The sequence below is a fragment of the Elgaria multicarinata genome, chromosome 10 (genome assembly GCF_023053635.1).
Source record: "Elgaria multicarinata webbii isolate HBS135686 ecotype San Diego chromosome 10, rElgMul1.1.pri, whole genome shotgun sequence".
Taxonomy (NCBI): Eukaryota; Metazoa; Chordata; class Lepidosauria; order Squamata; family Anguidae; genus Elgaria; species Elgaria multicarinata.
In genome coordinates this window covers 14,847,490-14,874,961 of record NC_086180.1, presented here as the reverse complement: position 1 = coordinate 14,874,961, position 27,472 = coordinate 14,847,490, and the positions used below count along the sequence as shown (strand labels likewise).

At 45.1% G+C, this 27,472-nt stretch overlaps 1 protein-coding gene across 3 annotated transcripts in view; it reads left to right on the top strand.

Annotated features, from left to right (window-relative positions):
• Positions 1 to 27,472, top strand: part of ANTXR2 (ANTXR cell adhesion molecule 2) — a 157,400-nt gene that overhangs the window by 19,142 nt on the left and 110,786 nt on the right. For all 3 annotated transcript variants that reach the window (XR_010025885.1, XM_063135232.1, XM_063135231.1), the window contains exons 7-8: positions 1,213 to 1,293; positions 26,278 to 26,338. Coding sequence is in view for 2 of the 3 variants with exons in the window: in XM_063135232.1 (XP_062991302.1) it covers positions 1,213 to 1,293; positions 26,278 to 26,338 (142 nt within the window). In the remaining variant the exon portion in view is untranslated. The remainder of the gene's footprint in view (positions 1 to 1,212; positions 1,294 to 26,277; positions 26,339 to 27,472) is intronic.

Here is a 27,472-nt window from a genome sequence, read left to right as displayed (position 1 = left end):
TACTTCTGTGTGCACTTGCTAGGGATCATGGGTGAGAGGATGGTGTTACACCTGCATCCTGCTTGTGGATTCCCTGTCAACAGCTGGGTGGCCACTGTGTGAACAGAATGCTGGACTAGATGGACCCTTGGTCTGATCCAGCAGGGCTGCTCTTACATTAATATGTTCCTTCAGTGACTCTGTCTTCTCACCACCATTGCTCCTTGTCCTCTTTCTCATCATTGATGGTGCTATATTGTACATTGTACATTGATGGTGCTATATAAATAAATAATAATAACATTGTACCACTCGCTGGCTTGGCAGGCAGGGAACAACTAGGGAGCAAGTAGGCTGTGGTATCTACTGCTCCGCTTTCTCACCACCGCTGTTGCCTGGGCTAATGTGAGAGGCAGGTGAACCAGCAAATTGCAATGGGGAAAAGGAGGAGCAAGTCCGGGGGGCTCTTGCCAGTGGGCCCCTGCTGGGGTGTGAGCGGAAGCACCTTGGAGAGCTCCTTTTGAGTTCTGACTGGTTCTGCCTGAAACCTGGAGTGGATCCACAGCCCCACTGACATCAGAGCCACCAGCCTCCACTGGGGCTTTTTCCACGCCTAAGGATTATGGAGGGATCGTCCCTGCCTGCTCCCTGGATCCCCTGTGTGTCATTTGCAAGCACAGGGATGATCCCAGGATGATCCCGGGAAAAAAGGCAAGTGTAGAAACGGCCTGGGTCAATCCAACCCAGGTTAGTCTATTCTGATTGGGAGCAGCTCTCCTGGCCTCATAGGCGGCTTACCAATCATTTCAAATCACCAGAAAGAAATAAGGCAAGACACAGATACGATATATAGATTAAGCGAATCCTTAGGTTGGGATCCAAGCAAGGGGACGTCCATGCACAGGGAAGAACCGCCCACACCGCTGCAACACCGTTTGCTATTTTTCTTTGGCGTTGTTTCCACATCTGCTTTTGAGCAGAACCTTTGCCTGTTCTGCAGTGAGAACGGCTGCAATGTTAGCAACAAGCGGTGCTCCATCTGCTTGTGTGGTTCTCCCCCGTGCAATGCATTTCCCCTGTTTTGGTTCCCTGCTATAGAAGCCTTGTGTGTCAACCATCAACTGTGCTGACTGTGAATCATGGGAGGTTGGGGAAAGCTGGTATGTGTGTGTTTAAAAGCCAGTTGTGCAATCTGTATCGCTTTGCCAGATGTATTTGTGTTTATTTCCCTAGCTTGAAAGTATAGCTGATTCGAAAGAGCAAGTCTTCCCAGTCAAGGAAGGATTCCAAGCCCTCCGAGGGATAATTAATTCCGTGAGTATTGCAGAAAAGCATGTCTTGCTTAAGTTCTGATGTTATGACTTCTTTTGCTTTTTCTGTTTTGTTTCGTGGCTTCGAGTCCTTCTATGCTGGTGACACGTTGCCAGGGCTTTCTCTTGCCTTTGTGCTTCATGGCCAGTTGACAAGATGCCTAGCAGGCCAAAATGGCTTTACTTGTGTGGCCAGGCCACCATCACAGCTCCACTTTCTCAGGGCAAGGACCCTCTATTCAATCCCACATGTGGACCCTAGTCTGGTGAAGACAGGAGGGCTTTCTCCTGACCCACATCTCAGCTTTGGATCCAGCAGAAGCTTTCTTTGGTTGGCTTCAGATCTCGGTGTAATATGGGGACTTCCCCATACTCAAGTGGGGAGAGAGGAGGTTGGGAGAGACACGCTGCTTGTGCCTGCTACATCACACTTCCTGAAATGATAGATCCCTTCCGTTTTCTCTGGCACAAACAGAAGCCTTGGAATAGGGGCTGAGTTAGGTGGCAACTGCAAATCATGGCTTGGGAGCAAGATTTGCCAAAATACATGGCCCTGTGTGCCATGGGCAGTATGTTGGACTGCAATCCCCATAATTCCCAATCAGCATGTGAATTATGGGGTTTGCTGTTCAACACATCTGGAGGGCACCAGGTTGGGAAAGCTGGTGTAGGGCTACTTCCTGAAACCGTTCCTCACTTCCTGTGAGCTGGCCGAACGGTCAAAATGAACCACGTTTGGTCAAATGAAAATTAAGGGTTGGGAGCAAAATTGAGATGAGTGTAGTGCCTCAATTTAAATATGAAATACACTCTACAAAGAAGAGAGCTGGCATTTACATATATCTATTATGGGAAATCTATTTTGGAGGAAAAGCATATGGATGGCGTTTAATTCCTAAAACAGACTCTTTAAATTAAGCTCCACTTCGCTGCTTGGTGAAGTCTTTGGTTTACAGATGGCAAGTTGAACAAATGCTTTAGGGCTTTTTGTGCTGGGGATACTGAACATTCCTTTACTTGAAGAATATTTGTGGCGTGATGAAGGTTTTAGACTTTTGATTTGATGGTGGTATAGTCCTGTCTGTGAGTACTGCTGTGCCAAAATTTAAAAAAAGTAATTCTGTATCAAGGAAAGCTGAATTCTGAAACAAATATAAATATGTGCAAAACAAGCAATTTTTGGCATATGTTTACTCTGCCAGTTGTTTTTTGGCTTCTGGTGTGTGTGTGTGTGTGTAAGGGAAATAAGATGAGCTGTTGAGTTCAAACCTGACCCAGCCAGTACATCAGGAGTGCATGATCTCTCACCATTGGCTATGCTGGCTAGGGCTGATGTAAGCAGTAGGCCAAAACAACTGGAGGGCCGCAAGTTGCCCATCCCTGTGATAGATGTTGGGATGATGTTGGTCCGGTTGCTCATTATAAAAGGAGGTATTATATAGTCAACACTCATTTCTATCCTCTTACGTAGTTGACTTGCCAAATGGATGTGCTTATTCCCCCAGATGCTGGTGATAGTAAAAGTGGCCCAACAGGTGGGTGGAGAGGCAGAGCAGGACAATTTGGGAATTAGGGCAGGTGACAACAGGGTGATAAAGAGAGGGGAAGTATTTATTTATTTATTTATTTAAGGATTTTTATGCCGCCATTCAGCCAAAAAAGGCTCTCACGGCAGCTTACAAAAGTATTTCTTGACAGCCCCTGCCCACAGGCTTACAATCTAAAAGACATGACACAAAAGGAAAGGGGATTGGGAGGGAGGAGGAGGAGGGGGGAACGGAAAGCAAATTCAGGCACTACAGTCTTAGTTGCAAAGTTCAGCAGTTACAGTTGACAGCAGGAGGGAGGGGGCTCTCAGCTGGAGCTGGACCCAGGCACGGTGGAGAGGTGCCTGGCTGCTGCTTCCTCCCTCACTGGTGGCCTCTCCAGAGACAGTTGGTAGCAGGAGGGAGGGGGCTCTGAGCTGGAGCTGGACCCAGGCATGGTGAAGAGGTGCCTGGCTGCTGCTTCCTCCCTCACTGGTGGCCTCTCCAGAGACAGTTGGTAGCAGGAGGGAGGGGGCTCTCAGCTGGAGCTGGACCCAGGCACGGTGGAGAGGTGCCTGGCTGCTGCTTCCTCCCTCACTGGTGGCCTCTCCAGAGACAGTTGGTAGCAGGAGGGAGGGGGCTCTCAGCTGGAGCTGGACCCAGGCACGGTGGAGAGGTGCCTGGCTGCTGCTTCCTCCCTCACTGGTGGCCTCTCCAGAGACAGTTGGTAGCAGGAGGGAGGGGGCTCTGGTGAATGGAGGAGGGTAGATGGGGAGGCGGTGGAGACCGGAGTGCTGTGGCATGAACGAAAATGTGTAGATCTTGCCTTGGGATGCTTGAGAAATTCAAGACGGACTAAAATGTGTTTGGATCTCCAAGAATCCGACCTGCAGAATCTGCTGTGGATCAGCCTCCCCAGGCTGCATGGACTATGCAGACATCTGGATTATTATTATTATTATTATTACTTTCCTGAAATTTACGCAAATTCATTCGCAGGAAAATATGCAAGTTTCTGCTGAGACATATGCCATGCTGGAAAATATATGCAGGGAAAAGTCAAATGGCACGGGCGACAATACGCTAAATGTTACATACTAACAAAAATTGTTTAAATTGTTGCGAACTTTCTTACGGAATTATTTGCGTATTTTTCTGCATAATATTTAAGTCCGTCTGTGAATGGACACCGGAATGAATGACACTTGACAATCCACAAAACAGACATGGGACAGATTTTACAAAATCCAGATATACCTAGGCCTTACACCAAGCAGGATATTACATTATGAAAGAGGTATATAAAAGGCAGGAGCCACACCAAGCAGGATATAGTGGTATGAAAGCGGTATATGGCATGTGTCAATGGGCCCCAACAGTTGTCAGTGCAGTTCAATACCACTATAAAGCAGTAGTGTGGCTTTTATATATCGCCTTTATAGTGCAATATCCTGCTTGGTGTAGATTAGGAGTTATGCACAGAACTGAGTCCTACTGAGCTCAATGGGATTTACTGCACTTATACCCTGAGTTTTAGTAATAGTTTTTTGTGGCTTGATTTCCATCAAGGGGGGACCAGAGTTGTGAGCTGGGGAAAGCCATATCGTCTTCCTTTGCAGTGTTTACAATTGGCAAGTATCTGGTCATAGAATGAGCATTGGTTCCTGAGCTTTGAAAAACAGATTCCTAAAGTTTTGACTAAGGGAGACCTGCAGAGCAGCCAGGATTTGGCTGCTATGAAAGCATAACGCTACGTAGAGTAATTAAACTATGTGCAACACGTATGTATAATTCGTTGCTACTACAGCTCTGCTGCCGAGGAACTTTTGCGAGCTTTTCTGGCATTGTTAATGTCTCCCAACTTTTCGAAGGATTTAAATGAAGACAGACTTGTCAAAATAAATAAATCCAAGTGAAGCATTGAGTGGCTTAAGAAGAAATGCTGAAGGCGACGGAGTTATCCAATCAGTAATGGTTTCCTGATCTAGTTTGGCTGATAATTATCTGGAAGTATGGCTTCACGAGCAAGCGGAATAAATGCTCTGGCAATGCAGAATTTCAGGGCTCACAAGTGTATAAGTTTCTCCGTCTCCCCCACACAGCGGAATTTTAATGCCAATATTAACTCCTTGTAAAAATGCGACTTGAATTGATTTTTTTTTTAAAAAAAATGCTGTTCTGTTAAAAGTGACTTTTTGAGCAAAAGTGGGTGGTTTGCTTAGCCTTGCAGAGAAATGGTGTTTTTGTATGTCTGTCAGACGCATGCCACGAGCTGGGAGGGCTGCCGTTCATTTGAACTTTTGGGCTTCATGGGAACAATTCTTGTTCAGCCACAAAACCTATTAGGTTAAGCAAGAAGGTAGCAGCGACAGGAAGTACAAAGGTGGTCTGGTGGTGCTGGGAAAGCCACATTGGTCTCTCTGAGCTTTTTGGAGGAAGGATGCAATTTTAAAAAATGTAATTGCGCATTAGTTTTACGTGAATAGCGGCGGAGGCAAAACTACCATGGCTGGACACTTTGGGGGAGTCTACACCAGCTTTTTATTGCAGGATTGTATCGCAGTCATCACTAACGGGGCACATGACATTCACCTGCTCCCATGGTGATTTCGGCTCCACCTCTCAGCTTTCTCGGAATATCCCTGACTGCTTTTGTCATGGTTTTTTCCGGCTCTCTCGCTTCCATTGCGAAGAATGTTTGCGGTGTGCCCCCCCTTTGTGGGGTCATTGCTGTTCTCCGTGAGTCCTGGTCTCAGCGAACAGTCAATCTGCTGTGAGGGGTGTGTGCATGGGCATTGACATGTTTCACTGCTGAGTTTTTTTTCCTTAAAAAAAACATATCTCTGCGCAGGAGCGCATATTCGTCAGAGTTCTTATTCCCCCATGTGTTGCTGTGTATCTGCGCTGGTGCGCATCCCTTAAGAGTAATAAAAAAATCATGTGCCTTGTAGCCATCTCCTTTGCCCCACCCACTTCTATCGCGACATATGCAGAACTGCCATAACGGGGCACACGTGCTCCCACAACGGCACTCCTGTTATTCCAGGAAACTTCGCTCGGGTGTGCCCTGTGAGTGCTAATCGCGGAAGCGGGAAAACTCGCTATCACCCCTCCTCCGTTGCAAAAGGGCTGTAGGTGTAGATTAGGCTTCCGCGTGTGTTTGACAATATTTGCTGTGCTGGCTGGGGGATGCTGGGAGTTGTAGGGCTTTTTTTCCTGTCAAAAAATGCAGAGGATTGCACCCTGGGTTAACTTGCTTACCCTGAGCCTTTGCAGAAGGGTGGAATAGACTCTCCAATAGATGCATTTGAGTTAGGACCCCTGGCCACACCTCCCCGTTGACATTTTTGCCTGATGCCCTGCCACCCTGCAGAGTTATGTGTGTGAAGATTGCGACCACATGTATGGGATGGGGGATAAGGCCTTCAGTGGCTACTAATCATGCTTGCCAAATATTTCCCCCTCTATCCGAGGCATTTATGCCTCTCAGTACCAGTTGCTGGGGGACATGAGCCAGGAAGGTGCTGTTGAGCTCACGTCCTGCTTGTGGGCTTCCCATAGGCACCTGTTTTTCAACTCTAGCAACAGAACACTGGACTAGATGGACCGTTGGTCTGATCCAGTTCAGCCCTTCTTATGTTCTCACCTGATTGACACCCCATTCGGATGAAAGGTGTGGACGACCGCTGTCAGCCTTCCCCCAACTTGTCACCTTCCGGATATGTTGGACTACACCTCCTATTATCCAACACATCTGGAGGGCTCCAGGCGGGGAAGTCTGACCTATGTGATCAGCCTCGCTCTTGCGTTTGCACACCTGCTGCTTCTCTGTGGGAGGGCATCACAGGGAAAGTGGGCTGCAAGGCGGCTTAGTGTGTGTGTGTGTGTGTGTGTGTGTGTGTGAGAGAGAGAGAGAGAGAGAGAGAGAGAGAGAGAGAGAGAGAGAGAGAGAGAGAGAGGCTTGGGGCTTTGGTTACCAGCAATCACCTCTACATGGTTGTGGTATTTGCACACATCCTGCTACAAGAATGGGACCGCTGCAGAGAATTGGCTCCGTTGTAGTTTGGTGTGTGCGCGTGCGGTTTGGAGCCTGGGTTAGAAAAAGCCCAGCCCCCTCTCTCTTGAGCCTTATGCAGAGAGGATAGGAGAAGCCGAGGTCAGAGTCACCTTCGCTTCCTCCAGAGCGATTGAGGCAAACAGCTAGCGGGAGGCCATGTAACTCTTCCCGCTGTGTTGAAACTTTTCTTTCCCGGTTCTCTTCTACAATTACCTGCTCTGGATGCAACTAAGCAGAAAGCATCGATTCTTGTAAAGGGCCAGAAGAAAGAAGTGCCTGACACCATGCACACAGTCTTGCTTTTGCACTGGTGTTTTTTTTTTTGTGAGAACATAACCCATTTACAAGGAGCATCTGATTACCAATTATGGACCTCCTTAATTGGAACATTTCCTGGAGGAGGAAAAATATGCTCGGGGTTTGCGCTCTTGGGGCATCCGGGAAGTGAGCCATTAAATGCTTAAAACAGTCAGGGGAGGAGGAAAAAGAAGCAGCAGCAGGAGGAGGAGGAGGAGGAGGAGGAGAAAGGGAGGCATTAAGTGAGCATTGAGGGAAAATTACGCCGATTATATCACACTCTTCTTTAATCCACATGGATAGTCTGACGCTCGGGCTGCCCTTGCTGCGAGATTTAGAACAAACATGTTAGTGGTTTCTGCTCCTGCAGCTGAGATGCGGGAGTAGCACAGGGCTGAGGAGGGGAATGGCTGAGCCGAGTTGTTAAAGCAACTCAATGGCCTGGAAATGGAATGTTTCTCTGTTTCTACCCTTCAGTATCTTGCAAGGCTTAATTTGACATCCTTTGACATATTACAAATCATATAATGTTCTGGTGCACAGAGGGCCTGCTCAGTAAGCAGCAACTTATAAGATTACAGGTTCTGTCTTCCTCTCCTCCTCCTCCTCCTCTTCCCCCCATGTCCCCACAGTCCTCCTCATCTGTGTGCATGTGCACGTTTGCCTTATGATTTATATTCGACTTGTCAGATACCCCTAAACTGCTATCAGTTTCATTGCATAACCGATACGGTAAACTGACTTAACAAAGCACAACTCCAGTTCTCTGTTCTCTGCATTCTCTGCTCCTTATCCTAGGGCTAATCTACACCTGCAGCCTTTTTGCTATGGAAGAGGGATGCTTCCGAATGCTCCCTGCTTCCACGACTGCCACGCATGGGGCACACGGGGCACTGATCTTTCTCACAATTACAGGAGTGCCGTTCCGGGAACATGTGTGCCCTGATACAGTGCTTCTGCGTGTGTATCAGTAGAAGTGGGCAGGGCTAGGCAGATGGCTACAGGGCACAGGGTTTTTTTTAATGACTTGTGAGGGATGCGCACGAACGCAGAAGCATAGCAACACATGGGGGAGGATATGAACTCTGTTGATTTTGCAGAGAGATATGTTTGCATTTTTTTAAAAAACCTCAATCGGCGGGAAAACACCGATACCCATCCAAAACATGTGGAGGAAATGGCAGCCAGGTCCACTCCCGCACATCTCTGATACCTGCGCCCACGCCTCTCACAACTGATTGGCTGTTCGCTGAGCCCAGAACTTGGGGCAAACAGCAATGACCTCGCAAAGGGGTGGGGGAGACACACTGAAAACGTTCTTTGGGAATGGAGAGAGAGAAAAGCAGTCAAGGATATTCCAGGAAAACTGAGAGGTGGAGCCAAGATCACCACGGGAGCAAGTGAACATCATGTGCCCAGTAAGTGACGATTCCGATACAATCCTTCAATAAACGGCTGGTGTAGACTCTCCGCGTGTCTCATCTGCCTCCTCCTCACTGTGATTCTTCCAAGGCTTAATTAGAAGCAGGGACTGCCAGGGTTTGGCCCCCACATCTCTTTCAGAGTGCACTTGAGCATATGCCATCTGCTTTTCTCTGCTAATTGCAACCAGGCAAACTTCAGCCCCTGTATTTCCCCCTAAACTGCCACCATTTCTTCTAATAAAGCACTGGACCGTGAACTTCCCTTGCATATTCTCCATTCCTGTGGCTGGCTTGGACATATCCCACAGAGCTTCTCACTTGGGATCCAGTCTTGCTTAATTTGTTGTCACGGAATGGATCCTGCCGTGATTCAGCCCCGCTGAAATTTGAGCAAACCTCTGTTCGTGCAAATAGAATGCAGAGAGCAGGGAGCTTTGGGTATTGAGCAGTATAGAAATGCAATAAATAAATAAAATACACAAAAAGATCTCAGTTTTCGGGAGAACTTTTTGTGGCTCAGCCTGCAAATGCAAGCTGAGTTAGGCACGCTGTGTAATGCCATCAAGCCAAAAAAGGGAATGGGTTTCCTGGTGACGGACATCACTATTTGTGACCTTAGCAGTGAATCCACACCCCTGGACCTTACACTGCTACACAACTGCATGATCCTTGAAAAAGCCAGATGCCACGTCATGGCTTGATGGCATTCTACACCCATGCCCAATCTTTCAGGCATGTGCAGCGAGCTGAGAACGGAGCAGAAGCCCTACCAAAAGCCACTGGTGTCCAGTGTCCTGCAATTAAGTCTGTAACTAAACCTAAGCACACGGAACTGGAAATTACCACACATACTTTCCCTGTTTACCCTTGCCTCTGCTCAGCTTCCTTCTTCTGTCTTCCCCCCCCTTTTCAAATTTTAAATTGTAAGTTCCTTGGGGCAGGGACCTGGCCTCTTGTGCTCTGCAAAGCACCGTGCACATGGATGGCAATATATAAATCATCATCATTACAAAACCAAGTGCTGTTGTGCAGATTGCATAGAAACCATTGAAAAAAAGGGGCTCCCTTTCATCAGTCTTGCTTTTGTCAGTTCTAGCACTACCTCATCAGGCGAAAACCACTGTCTGCCTGGAGAAAACACATCTAGCCAACTAATTATCTTTCTGGTATAGGCTTGGTGTGAGACTCTTGGATTGCTTTCCTGTTAACAATTGGGTGGGACCTTTTCTTCCTCTCTCTCTCTCTCTCTCTTTTGTTCCTCTCCGTTAGCATGCTCTGTTGATGTAACCTCAGGAAGTTGATGTAATTGCATTGCCCCCCTCTGAGACTACAGCTGTTTTAGAGGAGTCAAAGTAGATGCCACTGATGGTGCAAACATTTCCTGCTTCCTTTTATTGAGTTATACGCTGGTCAGTTTCATCTAGGTACCACTGATGCCTCAACAGGGTCCTTTCTTTGGAAGGCTCCCAAGCTGTTGATTGCCATTACTTTGAAAGATTTTTAGTTGCCATTGCTCAAAGCAGGGGTGCAGAATCACAGGTCCCAAATGCAGCAGGCCTTGAGTCCCATCTGGCCCTCTGGGTTCTGCAGAGGGCTGCACCCCTTTCTTCCAACTACTGATGATTTTCCTGGCCTCAGTGCAATTTCTTCCCATTCTAAAAAGTTGAAAAGCCTCTCCTGAGGCTTAGTTACTAGCAGTAAGAGCTTTAAGCTAAAATAGGCTGGTGGTATTATTAATTGTTATTGTTATTGTTTTGTATTCCCACCCCACCCCCTTTGCCTTCTGCCCCACCAAGCACTGGAATGCACCCCCCCCCCCCAAGAGCCTCTCAGAAATTGAGTTCAATCCTTGGCTTGAAAGAAGGTCAGCACCCCTGACTTAAAAGAAAACACCCTTTGCATCAAAAGAAAGAAAGCACATAAGAAGAGCCATGCTGATCAGGCCAAGGGTCCATCTAGTCCAGCATCTATGGAGGTCATGGGCTCTCCCACACTAGAGGCCTTCAAGCGGCAGCTGGACAACCACCTGCCAGGTATGCTTTAAGGTGGATTCCTGCATTGAGCAGGGGGTTGGACTCGATGGCCTTATAGGCTCCTTCCAACTCTACTATTCTATGATTCTATTCACACAGTGGCCAAGCAGCTGCCCATGTGAAACCCACAAGCAGGACATGAATACAACAGCATTCACTCTCCCAAGAAAGAAAGAAAGAAAGAAAGAACGATCGATGTCTCGGTGTTTGGGAGGAGAAAGATTATCTGGAACACAACTGATGTCCAAATATTTCAATTCTCTGCAGGGGCTAGAAACCCGTTTCCCCCCCCCCCCAATATATCCACAGATCATTGCAACACATACAAGCTTGACATTTTGCTATACTATACATGATAAAAATTACATATGGATAAAAATGACATATGGTTAAAAATTACAGCTATCAAAAACGTAACATACATTGCTAAAAGGATAGTAAGTTAGGAGCACAGCGGACATACAAAAACCTTTAATTCCTTCTCAATGACATTTCATTTATGTCTCTGAATCTTTATAACAACACACTCCAATTGTATCTAAATACTTTGCTCTACATCTATTAGCTTTCACTGCAAATTGTGCAACCCTTTGTAACACATATGGGTTGGTTGAATATAATAAATAACACAGTTAGAAACCTGGTTGGTGAACAGTGATTGTGAATCTGTTAGTAATTCCAACTCGAAATTAGAGAAGTTTAGTGGGTCACACAAGTCGTAGCTATAGTAAAAAACAAACAAAAACTGGAGTGATGTGTATAATAAAATGACTGATAGGCAAGGGAGGAGAAGAGCTGAGGTTGTAGAACTTGATCCCTAAGTGAGAAAGTTCAGGAGGACATCAGTTTTGTCCTAATGTCTCCCAGCCAATCGAAAGACCCGGCTGGGATGCAAACAAGTCCTGGAATGCCCTGCAAAACAGTTTGAAAGTAATGAAGATACCTCTTTGTGCCTTTGTATATCAATTACCCGTACCTTTGTATTTCACTTATGACCACATAAGCTAGTAAAAATTAGGGCTGACTGAAAATTGTCTCCTGTTTAGTGGCTCCGTTTGCAGGCTACAAAAGTGTGTGTGACTGGGGGGGGAGGTTGCTTCCTTTGTCAGGGTTTTCCCCATACATTTGTGGGGTGGGCCCCCCAAACTCCCTGCTCTCTGGAGCTCTCAGCAGTCACCATTTGGTCTTCTGTTTCATCCCCTGCATCTCACCAAATCTGAGCCAAAGGTTTTTATCTGAGAACACTGGGGAAATCACTTACGTCTCTGTTTTCTCCATATTAGTGCTGTAAGTACAGCCTTCCTGTTGTCTTCTGGGCTCAGTTCAAGGAGCTAGTTTTTTCCCTTACAATGCTGCATAGGGCTAACACTTGTGAGACTGCCACTTTCCTTACACCCCCCTTTGCACTAGCAATGGAGAGTCTGAAGAATATAATCTAGGCACCATGTTCAATAAGCAAAGTCATGGAGAGCAGCATCTTTGATGACTGCCTGAAAGCTGTGGTATATCTTCCATGGCTTGCTATAGTCTTTAACATCTTTTAGAGATCTAGCCAGATCTTGTATTCGAGTTGGGAATCTGGGTGAAATTTGGGTGATGGTGGTGATTCTCCGGTCTATTGTAGTTACATTGTGCAAGCATAGCTCCCCTTCTAATAACGAACTCAGAGGGTGAGTGCCGACAGGATTGAAGCCAGAACAGGAGCAGTTTATCAGACTGGGTTGTAGCTGCAGTTGTTTTTGGTAGGTTTTGTTAGTGCTTGTTGTTGTTTTTAGGATATTTGTTGCTGTTTTTACTGCTTTTAGTACTGTATTGTTTTTTTATTAACATGGTTTTTATTGTTTTGCTGGTTTTATAACCGGATTGTTTTTTATTGCATGAGTTTTTAATGTTGCACGCCGCCTTGAGAGGGCTCCTGCCCTCAAAGTTGGCCAAGAAATATTTTAAATAAATGAATAAAGATAGTGAGAAACCAGGAGAGAATAGCAGCATGCTTGAAGACACACTGAGATTTGCAGAAGGACAAAAAATGGAAACCAGGGGCAGGGAGAGGGCTGGGATAAAATATCCCAGTGAGAGCTGAATATCCTCAATAGCAATGGAATGTTGAGTATCAGTTGGATAAGGAGGGCAGGGAGGTGGAATGGACTATCTTGGAGAAGGGCACGGCTGGCTGGAACCTGGAACAGAACCACTCCTGTTGAGAATTAAGGATACACTGCAACATTATGTTAATTTATTCTGTTTTAATCGTAGTCCTGTTATAGGTGTGATGTATTTATTTACCTCCAAACTGCTCTTCCTCTGAAGTTCTCAGGGCAGCATAGAGCAGCATATGGTTCACAGAAGGTCACCCATCCAGGCAGCTTCCATGGTCAGACCTGTTTAGCTTCATAGATGTAGAATGGTGTCTATGAGCCTTCAGACCATTCTTGAGGCCATTCGCTCTCGCCATGACCTGCTCCAATCATTTCAGATGGCACAAGGCTGCATGTGTAACTACACAAATTAAAATGAACAATAATGCCTGAATCATCCCCACCAGATATGTATTATTTCTTGCAGGGTGGTGTATGTTACCATTATTCATCATATTATTCAGCTCTTCTGCCAATGGCTTGTATCCCATTAATACCCAGCGGAATTTTGCATAATGTTTGTGTTCATAGTAACCAAATAGAAAAATAATAACATCTGCATGAGTATATGACAGGCTTTCACCCCCTTGAGGAGTTTGCCAGTCTTTGAAACACTGTGTGTAATGATAAATCTGTTAATGTAGTTTGTGTGTGTGTGTTTGTGACACACAGAGAGAGAGAGAGAGAGAGAGAGAGAAGGAGAGAGATGTTGTTCCATTGTTTCATTGACCCAGGATTGGGCAGGATAGATTTTACACTGAGTGCAAATGAAGTTGGCAAGCAGAGCAGAAATAAGTAGAGTGCTGGATGTCATCTTTCTAATGCAGGGAAAGGAGTTAAGATTTACCTTAAAGATGACATGTGCATGGCCTACTGTGGTAGGCTTTAGTGGCAATGAGCTAGAGCAGGGGTTGGCAGACGTCAGGCGGTTTTTTGTTTTTTTACCAGAATCCCAAGACCCACCGAATGGAGCCAGATGTAAAATGGTAGGCTTATCGGTTGGATATACAAGCACAAATCTACATTTGATTTATTATAGAAACAGAGATCCTAATATTATTATTTTATTATTTATTTATATAGCACCATCATTTAAAAGGCAGAGGGGAGACTTTTTATTGTGGATATTGTTTAAAAAACAGAGAAACCCTGGGCTCATCTACACCAAGCAGGATATTCCACTATGAAAGTGGTATATAAAAGGCAGGAGCCAGACTATTGCTTTATAGCAGTATTGAAGAGCACTGACAACTGTTAGGGCCCAAGACACATACCATATACTGCTTTCATACCACTTTCATAGAGTTATATCCTTCTACAAACTCCAGTTGGTGGCCCAGCTATGCCCCTATCTAGACAGGGATAACCTGGCTTCAGTTGTCCATGCTCTGGTAACCTCCAAGTTAGATTACTGCAATGCGCTCTACGTAGGGCTGCCTTTGAAGACGGTTCGGAAGCTGCAGCTCGTGCAAAATGCAACGGCCAGATTGATTTCAGGAACCAGAAGGTTTGATCATATAACACCTGCTCTGGTCCGCTTGCACTGGCTGCCTGTATGTTTCCAAGCCCAATTCAAGGTGCTGGTTTTGACCTATAAAGCCTTACACGGCTTGGGACCACAATACTGATGGAACGCCTCTCCCGACGTGAATATACCCGGTCACCACGTTCAACATCTAAGGTCCTCCTCCGGGTGCCTACTCCGAGAGAGGCTCGGAGTATGGCAACAAGGGATAGGGCCTTTTCGGTGGTGGCCCCCAGACTGTGGAATGATCTCCCTGATGAGGCTCGCCTGGCGCCAACGCTGCTATCTTTCCGGCGCCAGGTTAAGACTTTCCTCTTTGCCCAGGCATATGGCGGCACATCCTAATTACCCACATATTTAGTTTTTAATCGTTTTTTAATTGCTTTTTGTGTGTATGTTCTGTGTTTTAGAGTTTAAAATTTTGTATACTTGTTTTTATCTCAATTTTAGAATTTCTGTAAACCGCCCAGAGAGCCCTGGCTATGGGAGTGGTATATAAGTGTAATAAATTAAATAAATAATAAATTGGTGTATATGTGTTATGGGCCCCAACAGTTGTCAGTGCACTTCAGTACTACTATACAGCAGTAGTGCAGATCCTGCAGTGCACTTCAATACTGCTATAAAGCACTAGTGTGGCTCCTGCCTTTTATATACCGCTTTCATACCGCTTTCATAGTGGAATATCCTGTTTGGTGTAGATGAGCCCCTGTTGATCTACTGCAAATCATCCAGTGATCTATCAGTAGATTTGGATCTAGCTGCTGGCCACCCTTGAGCAACACAAGACTGTCTTTAAGCATTTGACATTACTTCACTCCATTCTTACTACTGAATTTCTCAAATGTCTTTAGGAAGAGGCAGTGGCTCAGTGGTAGAGCAGCTGCTTTGCATGCGGAATGCCCCGGGTTCAAACCCTGGCATCTCTAGATAGGGCTAGGAAAGAATCCTGCCTGAAACCCTGGAGAACTGCTGCTAGTCAGTGCTGACAAAACTGGGCTAGATGGAGTAACGGTGTGATGCAGTATAAAGTAGTTTCCTCTTCGTTAAACTGTTATCCGTGGAGCACTGGTTATGCACAAGCCCCATTCAGATGGTCTGCGGAAAGACTGTAGAATAGTCAAGAATATATGTATTTGGATTTATGTTTTCTGATGATTGAGATCACAGCCATTTTGACCAGAGCCAGGCTATTAAAGAGGCTAACAAAGCCTATTCCTTGAGCCTGTGATTTTCATAATACAACCCTGCAATTTATTAATTCCCCCACCCCCATATTTAGTTTTGAAGTTGCCCCTGGAGAAAAGTATATATTAAAATTTGAGTTATTTATGTGCTTTGATTTGTAGAGCAAAAATAAAATAAAAGTTTATACAGTGGTCCACTGACACCCCCAGTGATTTTCAAGTGGTCCACAAGAACAAAAATGTTTGAGAACTGCTGTCAATAAATCTAAATGTCGCAGCTAATTTGTGACAGAGGAGAACGACGTTGATTCCGGTGCAATACAATCCTGTGAATCTTGGGTTCCATTGGAAAAAGTAATCAAACAAGTGGCAGGTCCTCATGGTAGTGTAGAAATGTTGGAAAATATGATAACTGTGTCCACAATGTAACCACTGACAGGGAAATCTGAAGAAACCCCAAAACTTTCTGTCTGATGTGGAAAAAAGTACACAGGCACCCAGAATCTCTGACATTTCGCACTTCCCTGGCTCTTGAATAAAAGAGACATAGAAAAGCCAGATGGCCGGCTGTTCAAGGCTGTCTTGAACTCTGCGCCCACACACTGGCTCCCTATCTGCCATGGTCAAATGTTGCTTTTCGTATAACACATTTGAAAGTCTTGAATTTAGGAACCAGGCTTTGTATCACACAGACATGACGGCACATCGTATCTTTGTTTATTACCTTAAGTCCCCTGACTGGGCATTTGAAAGTACTCAGAGCAGGCTTGAGAAACTTTCCATGCACCCTTGGGAAGGGGGGTGGCTGGCTTATGAAGAACAAGAAGTAACGTTTGTACTGGTCATAGGCTGCCAAAATATGGCATTGTTTTATGTAGAATAGTTTTGTTTATGGAAATGTTTATTGGACTTGTGATCAGTCACGGGGTGGGAGGAGGGAAAGTATGATTTCATCAGAGCAACTTTGAAAGTATAAAAGTATGCTGTGTGTGGATGATGAGTTCAGCCTTCGGCTTGCTGGAGGTGAGCTTTCTCCTATATGTGCAGTTCTGAATAAAAGCCTTTGAGTCTGGACCTCCCTGGACTCCCTTCCCTTCTCTACTGAATTGGGGCATTTCCCTAACACCACCGTGCTGCACATTCAGAGATTTCTAGTATACCTTTGGATGTTGCTCCCTTCACAAAGTTCCTTCCCTGTATGTTCCGCATTCTTCTTCAGCTGGTGATCCACACTCCCTACTGGGTTTTAAGTTCAGCACCGGTGCACAAGGAAAGCTGATTGATGCATTGAGTCTAAATTCTGCACGCAGAGCAAAATTGTATCATTGCCTCTTACTTTGCATCATTCTCCCATCCTATTGTTTTTGTGTGTAGTGAAGTCGTGGCCTTCTCTTTTCCACCAGGTGATATCCCCATCATCGAAAGAGCAGTGTGCAGGTGTAGTCCCCGAGAAAAGGGGCGAGGGCTACCTGGGTGTGCTGAAGGAAGAGCAGTAGTTCAGTGGTAGAGCAGATGCCTTGCGGACGAAAGATTCCAAGTTCCGTCCTCGGTGTCTCTGCATAGGGCTGGAAAAAAGACTCTTGCCTTACAGCAGCTGGGACTGTTTAGCTTAGAAAAGAGGCAGGGGGCAAGAGAGACGATGGAGCTGTACAAAATTATGCATGGCACGGAGGAAGTAGATGGGGGACATTTTTTTATCCTTCCTTGCTTCTTTTTATTGTGGTTTGGCTACTTAGGATGAGGTGCAAATAGCTGTATAGGACACTGAAACCCCACTTCTGAGCGAGGACTCTTAGGGGCAAACAGCATGTTGCATTAAATAGATGAGAAAAAAAACTTAACAGGGCTGCTCTTCTTTTCAAAATAGTCTTTGGGACTGTGTCACAAGGGCGAACGGTTAATCCGTCTTCCTGCCCGCCATGGTTCTGATCCTGATTACCACCCACTGACTCACCTCGTGGCTGCTATTTTAACAAAAGCGCTGTTTTAACCCTCTTATGGTTCTTATTTATTATGATAATGCATTTAACATAACATGTAGTCTGGTCCTCATTCAACCACTTGTCTGGCTTCTGAGATTTCGCCTGGGATTGTCCAGCTGCTTTCAGTCCTAATTTTGCAACCAGAGGTGCTAGAAACTTCCTTTTAAAAAAAAATGGAAAAAGAAAAGAAAGAAAGCTAAGCTTCTTGGAAAGCTTTGGGGAGGGACAATAATTTGGTAGCAGAGCATGTGCTTGGCATGCACAAGGTTCTAGGTTCAATCGGTCCAAAGCATTAAGTATCAGTTAACATGAAGGAGGCAGTGTCTGAAGTCTTGGAGAGGTAGACCAGCACTGCACTGGGTGGTGCTGGGGGCTGCACATGCCATGTGCGTGCATAGCACATGTGCTTGCACATGAACACATGCAAACACACAAGCCTGGGGTTTCTTTTGCACTAGCAAAGGAATCCCTCCCCTTATCTCTGAACCCTCATCAAAAATCAGAGGCTGGTCTAAGCATGGGAAATCCCAGGCTGTACCAATACAGTTTTTTTGGCAGCAGCAGCAGATGCCAGAAATGGCTTAGTGGGTTGCATGTGTTCCATGGGCCACATCTTTTGCACCCCTGGAATAGATGGCATAAGCTAGATGGCTAAATAGTGTGGCCTGGGATATAGCCATTTCCTGCGAATCTGGATTCTCTACACAGTATTGCATTTTGTACTTTCTTTCTGCATTCTCATGGAATCACAGCACATACACAGCCTTGAATGTTTCCTTTTTTACTCCCAAAGGAATGAGCATGATGGCATATGGCATTCTAAATTATTATTATTATTATTTATTTATATAGCACCATCAATGTACATGGTGCTGTGGCTTGGGTTTGTACATTCACGTTGGGCAGCATCCAAAGTCAGTCCTACTCAGAGTAGACCCATTGAAATTAATGGGACTTAAGTGTAGCATGACTAACCTATCTCATTTATTTCAGTGGGTCTACTCTATGTAGGACTAACATGGGATACTTCCCAGAGTGATAAATCTGTGGTGTGGCCAAGCACTGAATATTATTTTTCTTTATTGACTTGTTTAGTAAACTCTTATGGCTGCAATACAATGCACTGTCATGCTACAGCGGAATTTATGCTGCCAAACAGAATGCAGTGTTAGAGCTAAAACGAGCCTCTTTTCCCCCTATTAATCTGTAATGAAGACAAATATGGATGGTGAGTATTAGGAAGGGCTCTGTGGTAAATGAAACCTGCTAGAGATGTTGTAAGTCCCATAGTTTTTAAGTTAGTGATATTCTGAGTATTCCACATGTGCCTCGGATACTGTTAAAGAGCTTTTAATCTAGCAATGACTCCAGCACTGCTTGTCTTTCTAATTAGTAAAGAATTGCCCTATTGCATTTATGGTTTTCATTGGATTAAATTGATCTGAAAAGTGATACTTGGTTTGGGCGGGGGGGAAGATCCAGCTGTTCTGAAGCCCTGCCCAGAATCCTGAACTCTGTGTGCTGTTTCGTGGGAGGAACAGATGCCAGGAGAGTTATGATTTATGGTAGTAGCGGCTGCCAAAATCTTTTGAACTGCATGCTAGGGCTAAGCGAAATCAAATGATGCTGTGAAATGAATTGACGCTTAGCATATTTTGCTAATTGTCAATGTATAGTGTGTGTTGATCAAAAAGTCACTCATCCTGGATAGATTTGTTTTATTTCTGGCCCTCTCGGCCCTGGTTCTGAGTTGGGAATCCGTTCAAACAGGAGGGTTGCCAATCTTTCCCCATAGCCTGTTCTGCTACATAAGCGAAGATGCTAGAAGGGAAGTGTTGCTTGGACCTCCTATGCACTAACCCAAAAGTGTGTGTGTGTATGTGTGTTATAACAGTTACATTTTATTCAGCTCGCACTAAAAAGAACACTTCAAGAGTATTTAAAGCACATCACATCCATTACATGCAGTAATCCTTACAGCAACCTTGTAAAGTCGGTCAGTATTACCATTAATTTGGTGATCTAATCCGAGTTCAGATTTGCTCCTCTGCAACCCAGTGGGTCAGAGGGTAAAACATGAGCAGGGTAAAAGACCACAGAGTGAAGATTTTCATTGAAACAAATCCATTAATTTATTGTACACAACGCCTGAAAATAGCATGGCCTTCATATAGAAGATAATATTAAAAAACTTATAGGGTTATTGAAGATTATGAATGGTCAGAAAATGGTATAAGAAAACAACCGATAAAGCAATATAAATGGTTTATGAATGACATAAGAATGCTTAGAATGTAATTGACAAAGCTATCAACCAACAGAGTTTGCAAGCAATCTAAATCTAACTTTTTTACGCTGAAGTTTTGGCCTCTTTCTACTAACTCCCTTCAGTCCACCTAGTTTTCAAAAAGTATTTCTAAGTTTCTTAGCAATTTTGTGTAAAGTCCTATTTACCGAGCTAGTGTAGCAGGGGCAAAGGATTTAGATATCTCCAACCCAGCAGCACCAGAGACAGAAGTAAAAGAGTGAAAACTGTAGCAGTCATAGTAGCAACAGTGGCAACATTCAAACTCAGATTAGACTACCAAATTAACAATTATTATCCACATATTGCAGACGTGGGACAAGAGGCTGAGAGTCAGCGACTGGGAGCCTTGCTAGACCAGGGTTTAGCCCAGTGCAAGCCCCGGGCTAGCCCCTGTGCGTCCAGATGATGCACAGGGGATCCAGGGCTCAGGCAGGGGAAACCCTCCCTTGGCCCAGGATAATCGGCACCGTTTGTGGCCCAGTATTTCCCGCGGTCTCGGGCTGAGCCTGAGCCTGAGGGTGTGTAGCCCGTTCCACTGCTTCCCCAGCTACCGCATTTACTCGCGAGTAGCCAGGAAAAGCAGCGGCCATCAGGGCAGGGTGGGGAGATGGGGGGGGGGGAAACCGGAGCCAGGGGGGATGGTGGGAAACTGGAAACAGGGGGGATGGAGGGGGAACCGGAGCCAGGGGGATATGGGGGAATCAGAGATTGTGGGGGATGGTGGGGGATTGGAGATCGCGGGGAATAGGGAGGGATCGGAGATTGCAGGTGGGCGGGGGGATCACGGCCGGCGGGGGAAATCGGGGGCAGGGGGGAGCGGGGAACCCTTTATATTTTTTTTTTAAAAAAATCTACCTTTGCCGATGGTGCGCTCCTGCACACCCAGCCCTTTAAGGAATAAACAAAATGGAGGACACAACGGGGCTTTCCTGCAGCCTGTTGTGTCTGACGTCTGGACTGGAGCGACAGCCCACGCTACTCCTCCAGCACAGATTCCCAGGTAGGTCTAGCAAGGCCCTTGTTGTCTCAGAGGCCATCTAGAGTATTTAGTGCTCTTGTGAGACCAGGGACTTCTCTGCTCACACTCCTAGGCCTCATCTATACCAAGCAGGATATTGCACTATGAAGGCAGTATATAAAAGGCAGAAGCCAAACCAAGCAGGATATAGCGGTATGAAAGTTGTATATGGTATACATCAATGGGCCCCAACAATTATCAGTGCACTTCAATACTGCTGTAAAGCACTAGTGTTGCTCCTGCCTTTTATATACCGTTTTCATACCACTTTCATAGTGCTGTATCCTGGTTGGTGTAGATGAGGCCCCAGTCATGACATTACTTTAGCTTTGACGCTAAAGTATGAATATGATTATTGATTATCTGGAGTGTCCACAGGACATGGGAGACCAAACTGAAAATGGAAGAAGGAACAAGTGATTTCTTTCTGGTGCACGGTGGTAAATCACATCTCAAAAGACTCCTGTTCCATCTCTGAGAGCCAGTGTGGTGTAGTGACTAAAGTGTTGGACTGGGAGTCAGGAGATCCGGGTTCTAGCCCCCACTCAGCCATGGAAACCCACTGGGTGACTTTGGGCCAGTCAAAGACTCTCAGCCCAACCTACCTCACAGGGTTGTTGTTGTGAGGATAAAAATGGAGAGGAGGAGGATTATGTATGCTGCCTTGGGTTCCTTGGAGGAAAAAAGGCAGGATATAAATACAATAATACATAATAATACGTCTCTTCTACTCTCTCCCGTTGGAGGATCTTGGTTGACATCTGAGGTGTCCCAGAGTGAGTTGGCTTTAAGGGGCTATATCAAGGGTGTTGAACTTCAGGCACATGAGCCAAAACCAGCCCTCTGGGTGGTTTTCCATCCAACCACGTCCTCTTTCCCCTGACTGCTGGTTGTTTGGTGGTTCTGCAGCTTCTGTTCAGTTTTCCCTCATTCTAAAAGATTGAAATGCCTCTTCTAAGGCTTAGTTACTAACTGTAATTGTTATAGAATCTTACTGTCAAAGTAAAAAAAAATGATGGAGGACAGGAATCTTATATTTAAAACCACAAGAAAGTAGATGTTTGAGAGAGAATACTTGCCAAACCTCTCTGGTTGACATAGTTGCTAGGGATTCCTCCAGATGCTTTAAATAATAATTAACTTGTGAACTTTGGATGGGTGTCCAGTGTCCTTGAAGAAAGCAAACTGTTCTTCTATGAACATCTGGCTGTAAATTGAACACAAAGCTGGATAAAAAGAAGGTCTTAAGGGGTTAAGAAATGTTATAAATCAGAGGCTGAGCAAGGTTTGATACTCTGATCTCCACCCAAGATTCTATCCATTACACCACCTTCTTTCATCCTGGTGCCCTCCAGATGTGTTGGACTACCTGGGCCATGCAGGCTGGGGATGATAGGAGATCTAGTCCAACGTATCAGGAGGGCATCGGATTGGAGAAGGCTGCACTATACCACGCTAGCTCTTGATTGCAAAGCTCAGTGTTTTGTTTGTTTTTAAAAAAGGCTTTTCTGGAGTGTGGCTGGCAGTCCGGAAATCATTGGGGAGTGGGCCCCTTCTGTGCAAAGACAAAAAAGGTCCTATATTTGGTGCAAACGACAGGAAATAAAAAAAGTGACATCAGTTGTTTCAGTCTCTCTGCACCGGCCCTTCAAGGAAGTTTGTTGTCGTTCTTAGATTTATGGTATATTGTAAGCGGGTATTTGCTGTCCTGTGACAGTGATGCACATGATGCTTCCAAATATGTTACACAGGAGGAATGAACTTCACTTATAGGCAGGCAGATGAATATTCCTTCCCCCCTCAAAACGAAGAGATTGGGACAGCATCATGCATCACATTTTTTGAGGGGGTGGTATCCACATTGTACATGTTAAAAATGTAAAGAAACAAGCTGGGTTCACACAACATGCTTACCCACCATGGGTTATCATGTTGTCTGAACGCAGCACATTTTCTGCTAGGTGGGTTGATGTGTTGTCTGAACGCAGTGTGCTTTCTGCAGGGTGGCTTGTTAACCGTGCAGTGTGGTTTATTTTTCTTGAACAAGCTACCTTGAGAATCCATGGCTTGTTGTTGGGTTGTCCAGGGTGGTTAACAAGCCACAGTACACGGTTAACAAGCAACCCTGTGGAAAATGTGTTGTGTTCAGACAACACAATAACCCATCCTGCCAAAAATGCACTGCTTTCAGGCAGCATGACACAACTTGCAGAAAATTCAGACATGATAACCCACAGTTCAAAAATACTGGGTAGGTTAGCATGTTGTGTGAACCCAGTCTATATACTTGATTATCAACGTTTGGGATCACCAGGGGCAGAACGGGCCTTTAGCCCCCAATGTCAGTGGTGTCCTTGAACGTATAATTTATCTTCTAACTGATTTCAGCCTATGATTCATAGCAATCAGAGGTTGGAGTGAGTTCATGATCAGTTAACTCTGGGATAATAAACGGCTCCCAGGATACTTGTTCTGTATTTTCAAAGGAGGACAATGAGCAAGGACTTACGTAAGAGTAGGTTCCCAGGCAGACCCTAGCCTTCAATGGTGCATAATCATCAACCACTCAACCTTGCTGATTATAATAATTTTAACGTACAGATGAAAACGAGTGAGAATCAGACACTGGGTTCCTATGGGGAAATCTTCAGAATAACATCACTTTAATTTTCGTGTACATTACTTCATTCTGCGTGTTGGTAATTCCTGTTGCAATCATGGGAAGTTTAGTACAGATCACAATTACGACATTTCTCTCCCCCTCCATATTTCAATTTCCTTTGTAAACATGCACATATGTACAGATGTAAGAAATATATTTGTGTGTGTGTGTGTGTGTGGACACAAGCTGTACTGCATCTTGCAACTTAAAAATTGCTGCCTCCTGCTCTTCTGGCATAAAACCTCTGACAAAGTGATGTGATGCTATGGAGTGTTCACGAACAATTCAACAGCTCAGGGAACGAAGCTGTCAGGAACAAAACAGCCCATTTTGTGTGAGAGTTGGGAGAGTTGTCAGTTTCGAAATCTCACACAGGCCCTGTGCAAGGAGGAGTTGTGTGGGGCAGGGCCTGGAAATTCAGTTGCAGAGATCCCAGGATGTAGCACATCATAGGAGGCAGAAGGTGCTTCTAGATGAAGCTTTTATCATGCAATCACCCTGCCTCATTCATAGAATTTTACAGGTTCAGAGATTATGAGGTCAATGGAGCATGTCAGGTCTAGACTCTGAGAGGGCTCCTGTGCCTTTAAGTACTTCATGGAAGAAAACACATTTTAGAAGACCAGATAGTGTGCATATGTCCAGCCCTCTATCTGCATATGGAGGGCAGGGCTCCTGCAGATTTAACTGTTGTGATGAAGAGGGGATTTCACCAGGTGCTGCATGCATACAAATGACACCTGCTGAAATTCCCTTTTCTATGCAACTGTTAAAGATATAGGAGCCCTGTCCTCCTTTTCATATAGTCAGCCTATTTCAATACCAACACATGAAGCAGAGGTATAAAATATTTAAACCCCGCCCATTTAAATAAAGTAAATCAATATAAGCTGGTGTGCATAAAACGTCCAGTATCGTACTGCCCTTATACAAATCGATGGTGCTACCACACTTAGAATACTGTGTACAGTTCTGGTCATCACACCTAAAAAAGGATATTATAGAGCTGTAAAAAGTGCAGAAAAGGGCAACCAAAATGATTAAGGGGCTGGAGCACCTCTCCTATGAGGGAAGGTTACATCAACTGGGATTGTTTAGCCTGGAAAAAGGGAGGCTAAGGGGAGACATGATAGAGGTGTACAAAATTATGCATGGTATGGAGAATGTGGATAGGGAGACATTTTTTTTTCTCTCTCAAAATACTAGAACCCGGGGTCATCCCATGAAACTGATTGGTGGAAGATCCAGGACAAATAAAAGGAAGAACTTCTTCACACAGTGCATAGTTATATTATGGAATTCACTACCACAAGATGTAGTGATTGCCACAAATCTGGATGGCTTTAAAAGGGGGTTGGATAAATTCCTGGAGGCAAAGGCTATCAATGGCTACTAGCCCTGATGGATGGGTGCTACCTCCAGTATCCGAGATAGTAAGCCTGTGTGCACCAGTTGCTGGGGAACATGGGTGGGAGGGTGCTGCTGCACCATGTCCTGCTTGTTCATCCCTGGCCGATGGCTGGTTGGCCTCTGTGTGAACAGAGTGCTGGACTAGATGGACCCTGCCACGACACAGGCTCTGAACACTAGACCCGGCTGAGGCTACTCCCTGCTCAAGCCAAGCACCACCGCTTGATCCACCTGAGGCAAGGGATAATACCCACCTTCCTCCAAACTATGTGGAGAAAAGGGGTTTAAAATGGAGAATGGATTTTAATATATATAATAATGCGCTGTGAGTTATATCTGCTTAGGTGAATGATTGTCAGAGTGGGTGCTGAATGTGTAAACTTAAGATGATAAACGTGGGATTTTTGTGGTAGTTTTAAATACAAAACAATCAAAATTTATTTTTAAAAGTTCATAAGCTTTGTTTCAAATAACAACATTTAAAAACCTTTTTGAAACCTTCCATACAATCCTGTCACTCTCACATTCGCGCTTTCCTTTTTCTCACACAATCACTCTTGAACTTTCTTTATTATCAGTATTGATTAATATACTTCCACTACGTGCACACCATACTCTAAAGACACCACTCACTACACTGACTCTCAAATTTCCCAGAACTTATGTACCATAAATACAGAGAGCACTACAGACTCTAAGAGTACCTAACAAGTCTCCCTGAAAAGGTTCTCTCCAAAAGAACCTCTCTGAAAAGAACAATAACTCTCCATCCCTTCAGTCCTTCCCTTATATATCACTCCTCCCCCCTCCCAAGACCTTCTAACTCCGTCCACTCAGGCCAACATTCTACAAACCACAGACTTACAAACTGCAGACATACATTTGGAATTGACTTGTGGGGTGTAACGCCACAGACCCTTGGTCTGATCCAGCATCAGGGCACTACTTATGTTCTTATGCATTTTGCTATGGATGGCAAAGGATGTGCAAATGTAGGACGTGTGTTCTGAAGCTGAGCCTCAACCTGTTGTTGTTCTTGTCATCATCATCATTATTATTAGCAATTTAAAGCCAATGAATGAAAACATATGAAAGGTCATCAGTTTCCACCTAAGTTTATGCTAGTGACATCAGAGATCTTGAGATCAGGGCTTTAGTGGATAATCATTCTGAATCATGGGAGTCATTAGGAGACGAATCAGAGAAGGTCATCCAAGGCAAAAACACACTTGGAATCTGCAGCGACATCCAGATTTGCTGAGTGACTATGAAGCTGTTCTCCAGGCAGGGCCATTCTGTAACCGCCTCTGCCCAGGCCAGGTATGGCTATGGATGGCCACTTGCTGGGGTGCTTAGTTGCAATTGCTCCGTTTTGCCTTGACAAATCTTTTTAAAACAATTCTTCCCACTTCCCCAAACAGATTCTGAAGCAGTCATGCACAGAGATTTTATCTCTGGAGCCCTCGAGCGTCTGTGTAGGAGGTGAGTTTGCTGGGACTGGAAAGCAATGTGCAAATATTGACGATCCTGCTGTTACTTCCTTGAGCAAAATGCATAACTCAGAGTTCCATATGCTGAGTAGGAAGATGTGAATTGAAGGTGCTTCCCTTCCTGCTCCGGTTTGCCAAAGCCTGCATTACAAATTTAAAGCTGTCATGGTTTCCCTCAAAGAACCTCCGGGAGTAGTGGGTTTGTGAGGGGGTTATGTTTTGTGTATCACATTAGCATCTTTCTGAGGAGCTCACAACAACCCTGTGAGGTAGGGTTAGGCGAAATGACTTCACATCAGCCACCCAGTGAACTTCACGGCTGAGCTGGGATTTGGCACTTAGTTGCGGCATGCATAAATTTCAATATAGCTGCATTAATTTTATAGTAATCCATAATGGGATGGATTCTATCAACCGCAGACAAACGTCAGCTCATGGAACAGGGTTTACTGTCTCCTTTCTACCACTGCAGCCTTCTGTGCTATTCAAAAAGTCTTTCTTGGGACCCTCCCGAATGGTGTACGAAAGAGGTGCAGAACCTAATCTGGCTCTTGGTGCCAATCCAGCCCTCTGGGATTTCCCGGAAGGCCATTCCCCCTGCTCCTGGCCTGAACCCCTTTCCCCAATTGTTTGGTGGATTCTTGGCTTTTGTGTAGTTTTTCCTTCATTCTAAAAGATTGAAATGCCAGCCTAGTTCCTGCATTGAGCAGGGGGTTGGACTCGATGGCCTTGTAGACCCCTTCCAACTCTGCTATTCTATGATTCTAGTTACCGGCTGTAAGAACTTTAAGCTGCATTATGCTGGTATTTTTGTTCCCTCCCCTTTTGCCTTCAGCTCCACCTACCAGGGGAATGCCCCCCCACCCCCGAGAGCTTCTCTGAAATGGAATTTGGCCCTTGGGCCAAGAGAGATTCAGCTGCCCTGGTCTATGATGTGGCACGGCGGAGAGATCAGCAGAAATCAGGGCTCCCCTTGTGTGAATGCAGGTGCCTTCGGCTTGCACTAGGGTGCTGTTGGATCCTAGCCATTATTGTGCAACACAAGGCGTTTTTAGTCTGACTTAGAGTAGACCCACTGAAATTAATGGGATGTAACATTGGATACAACCCAATGTCTTAAATTCAG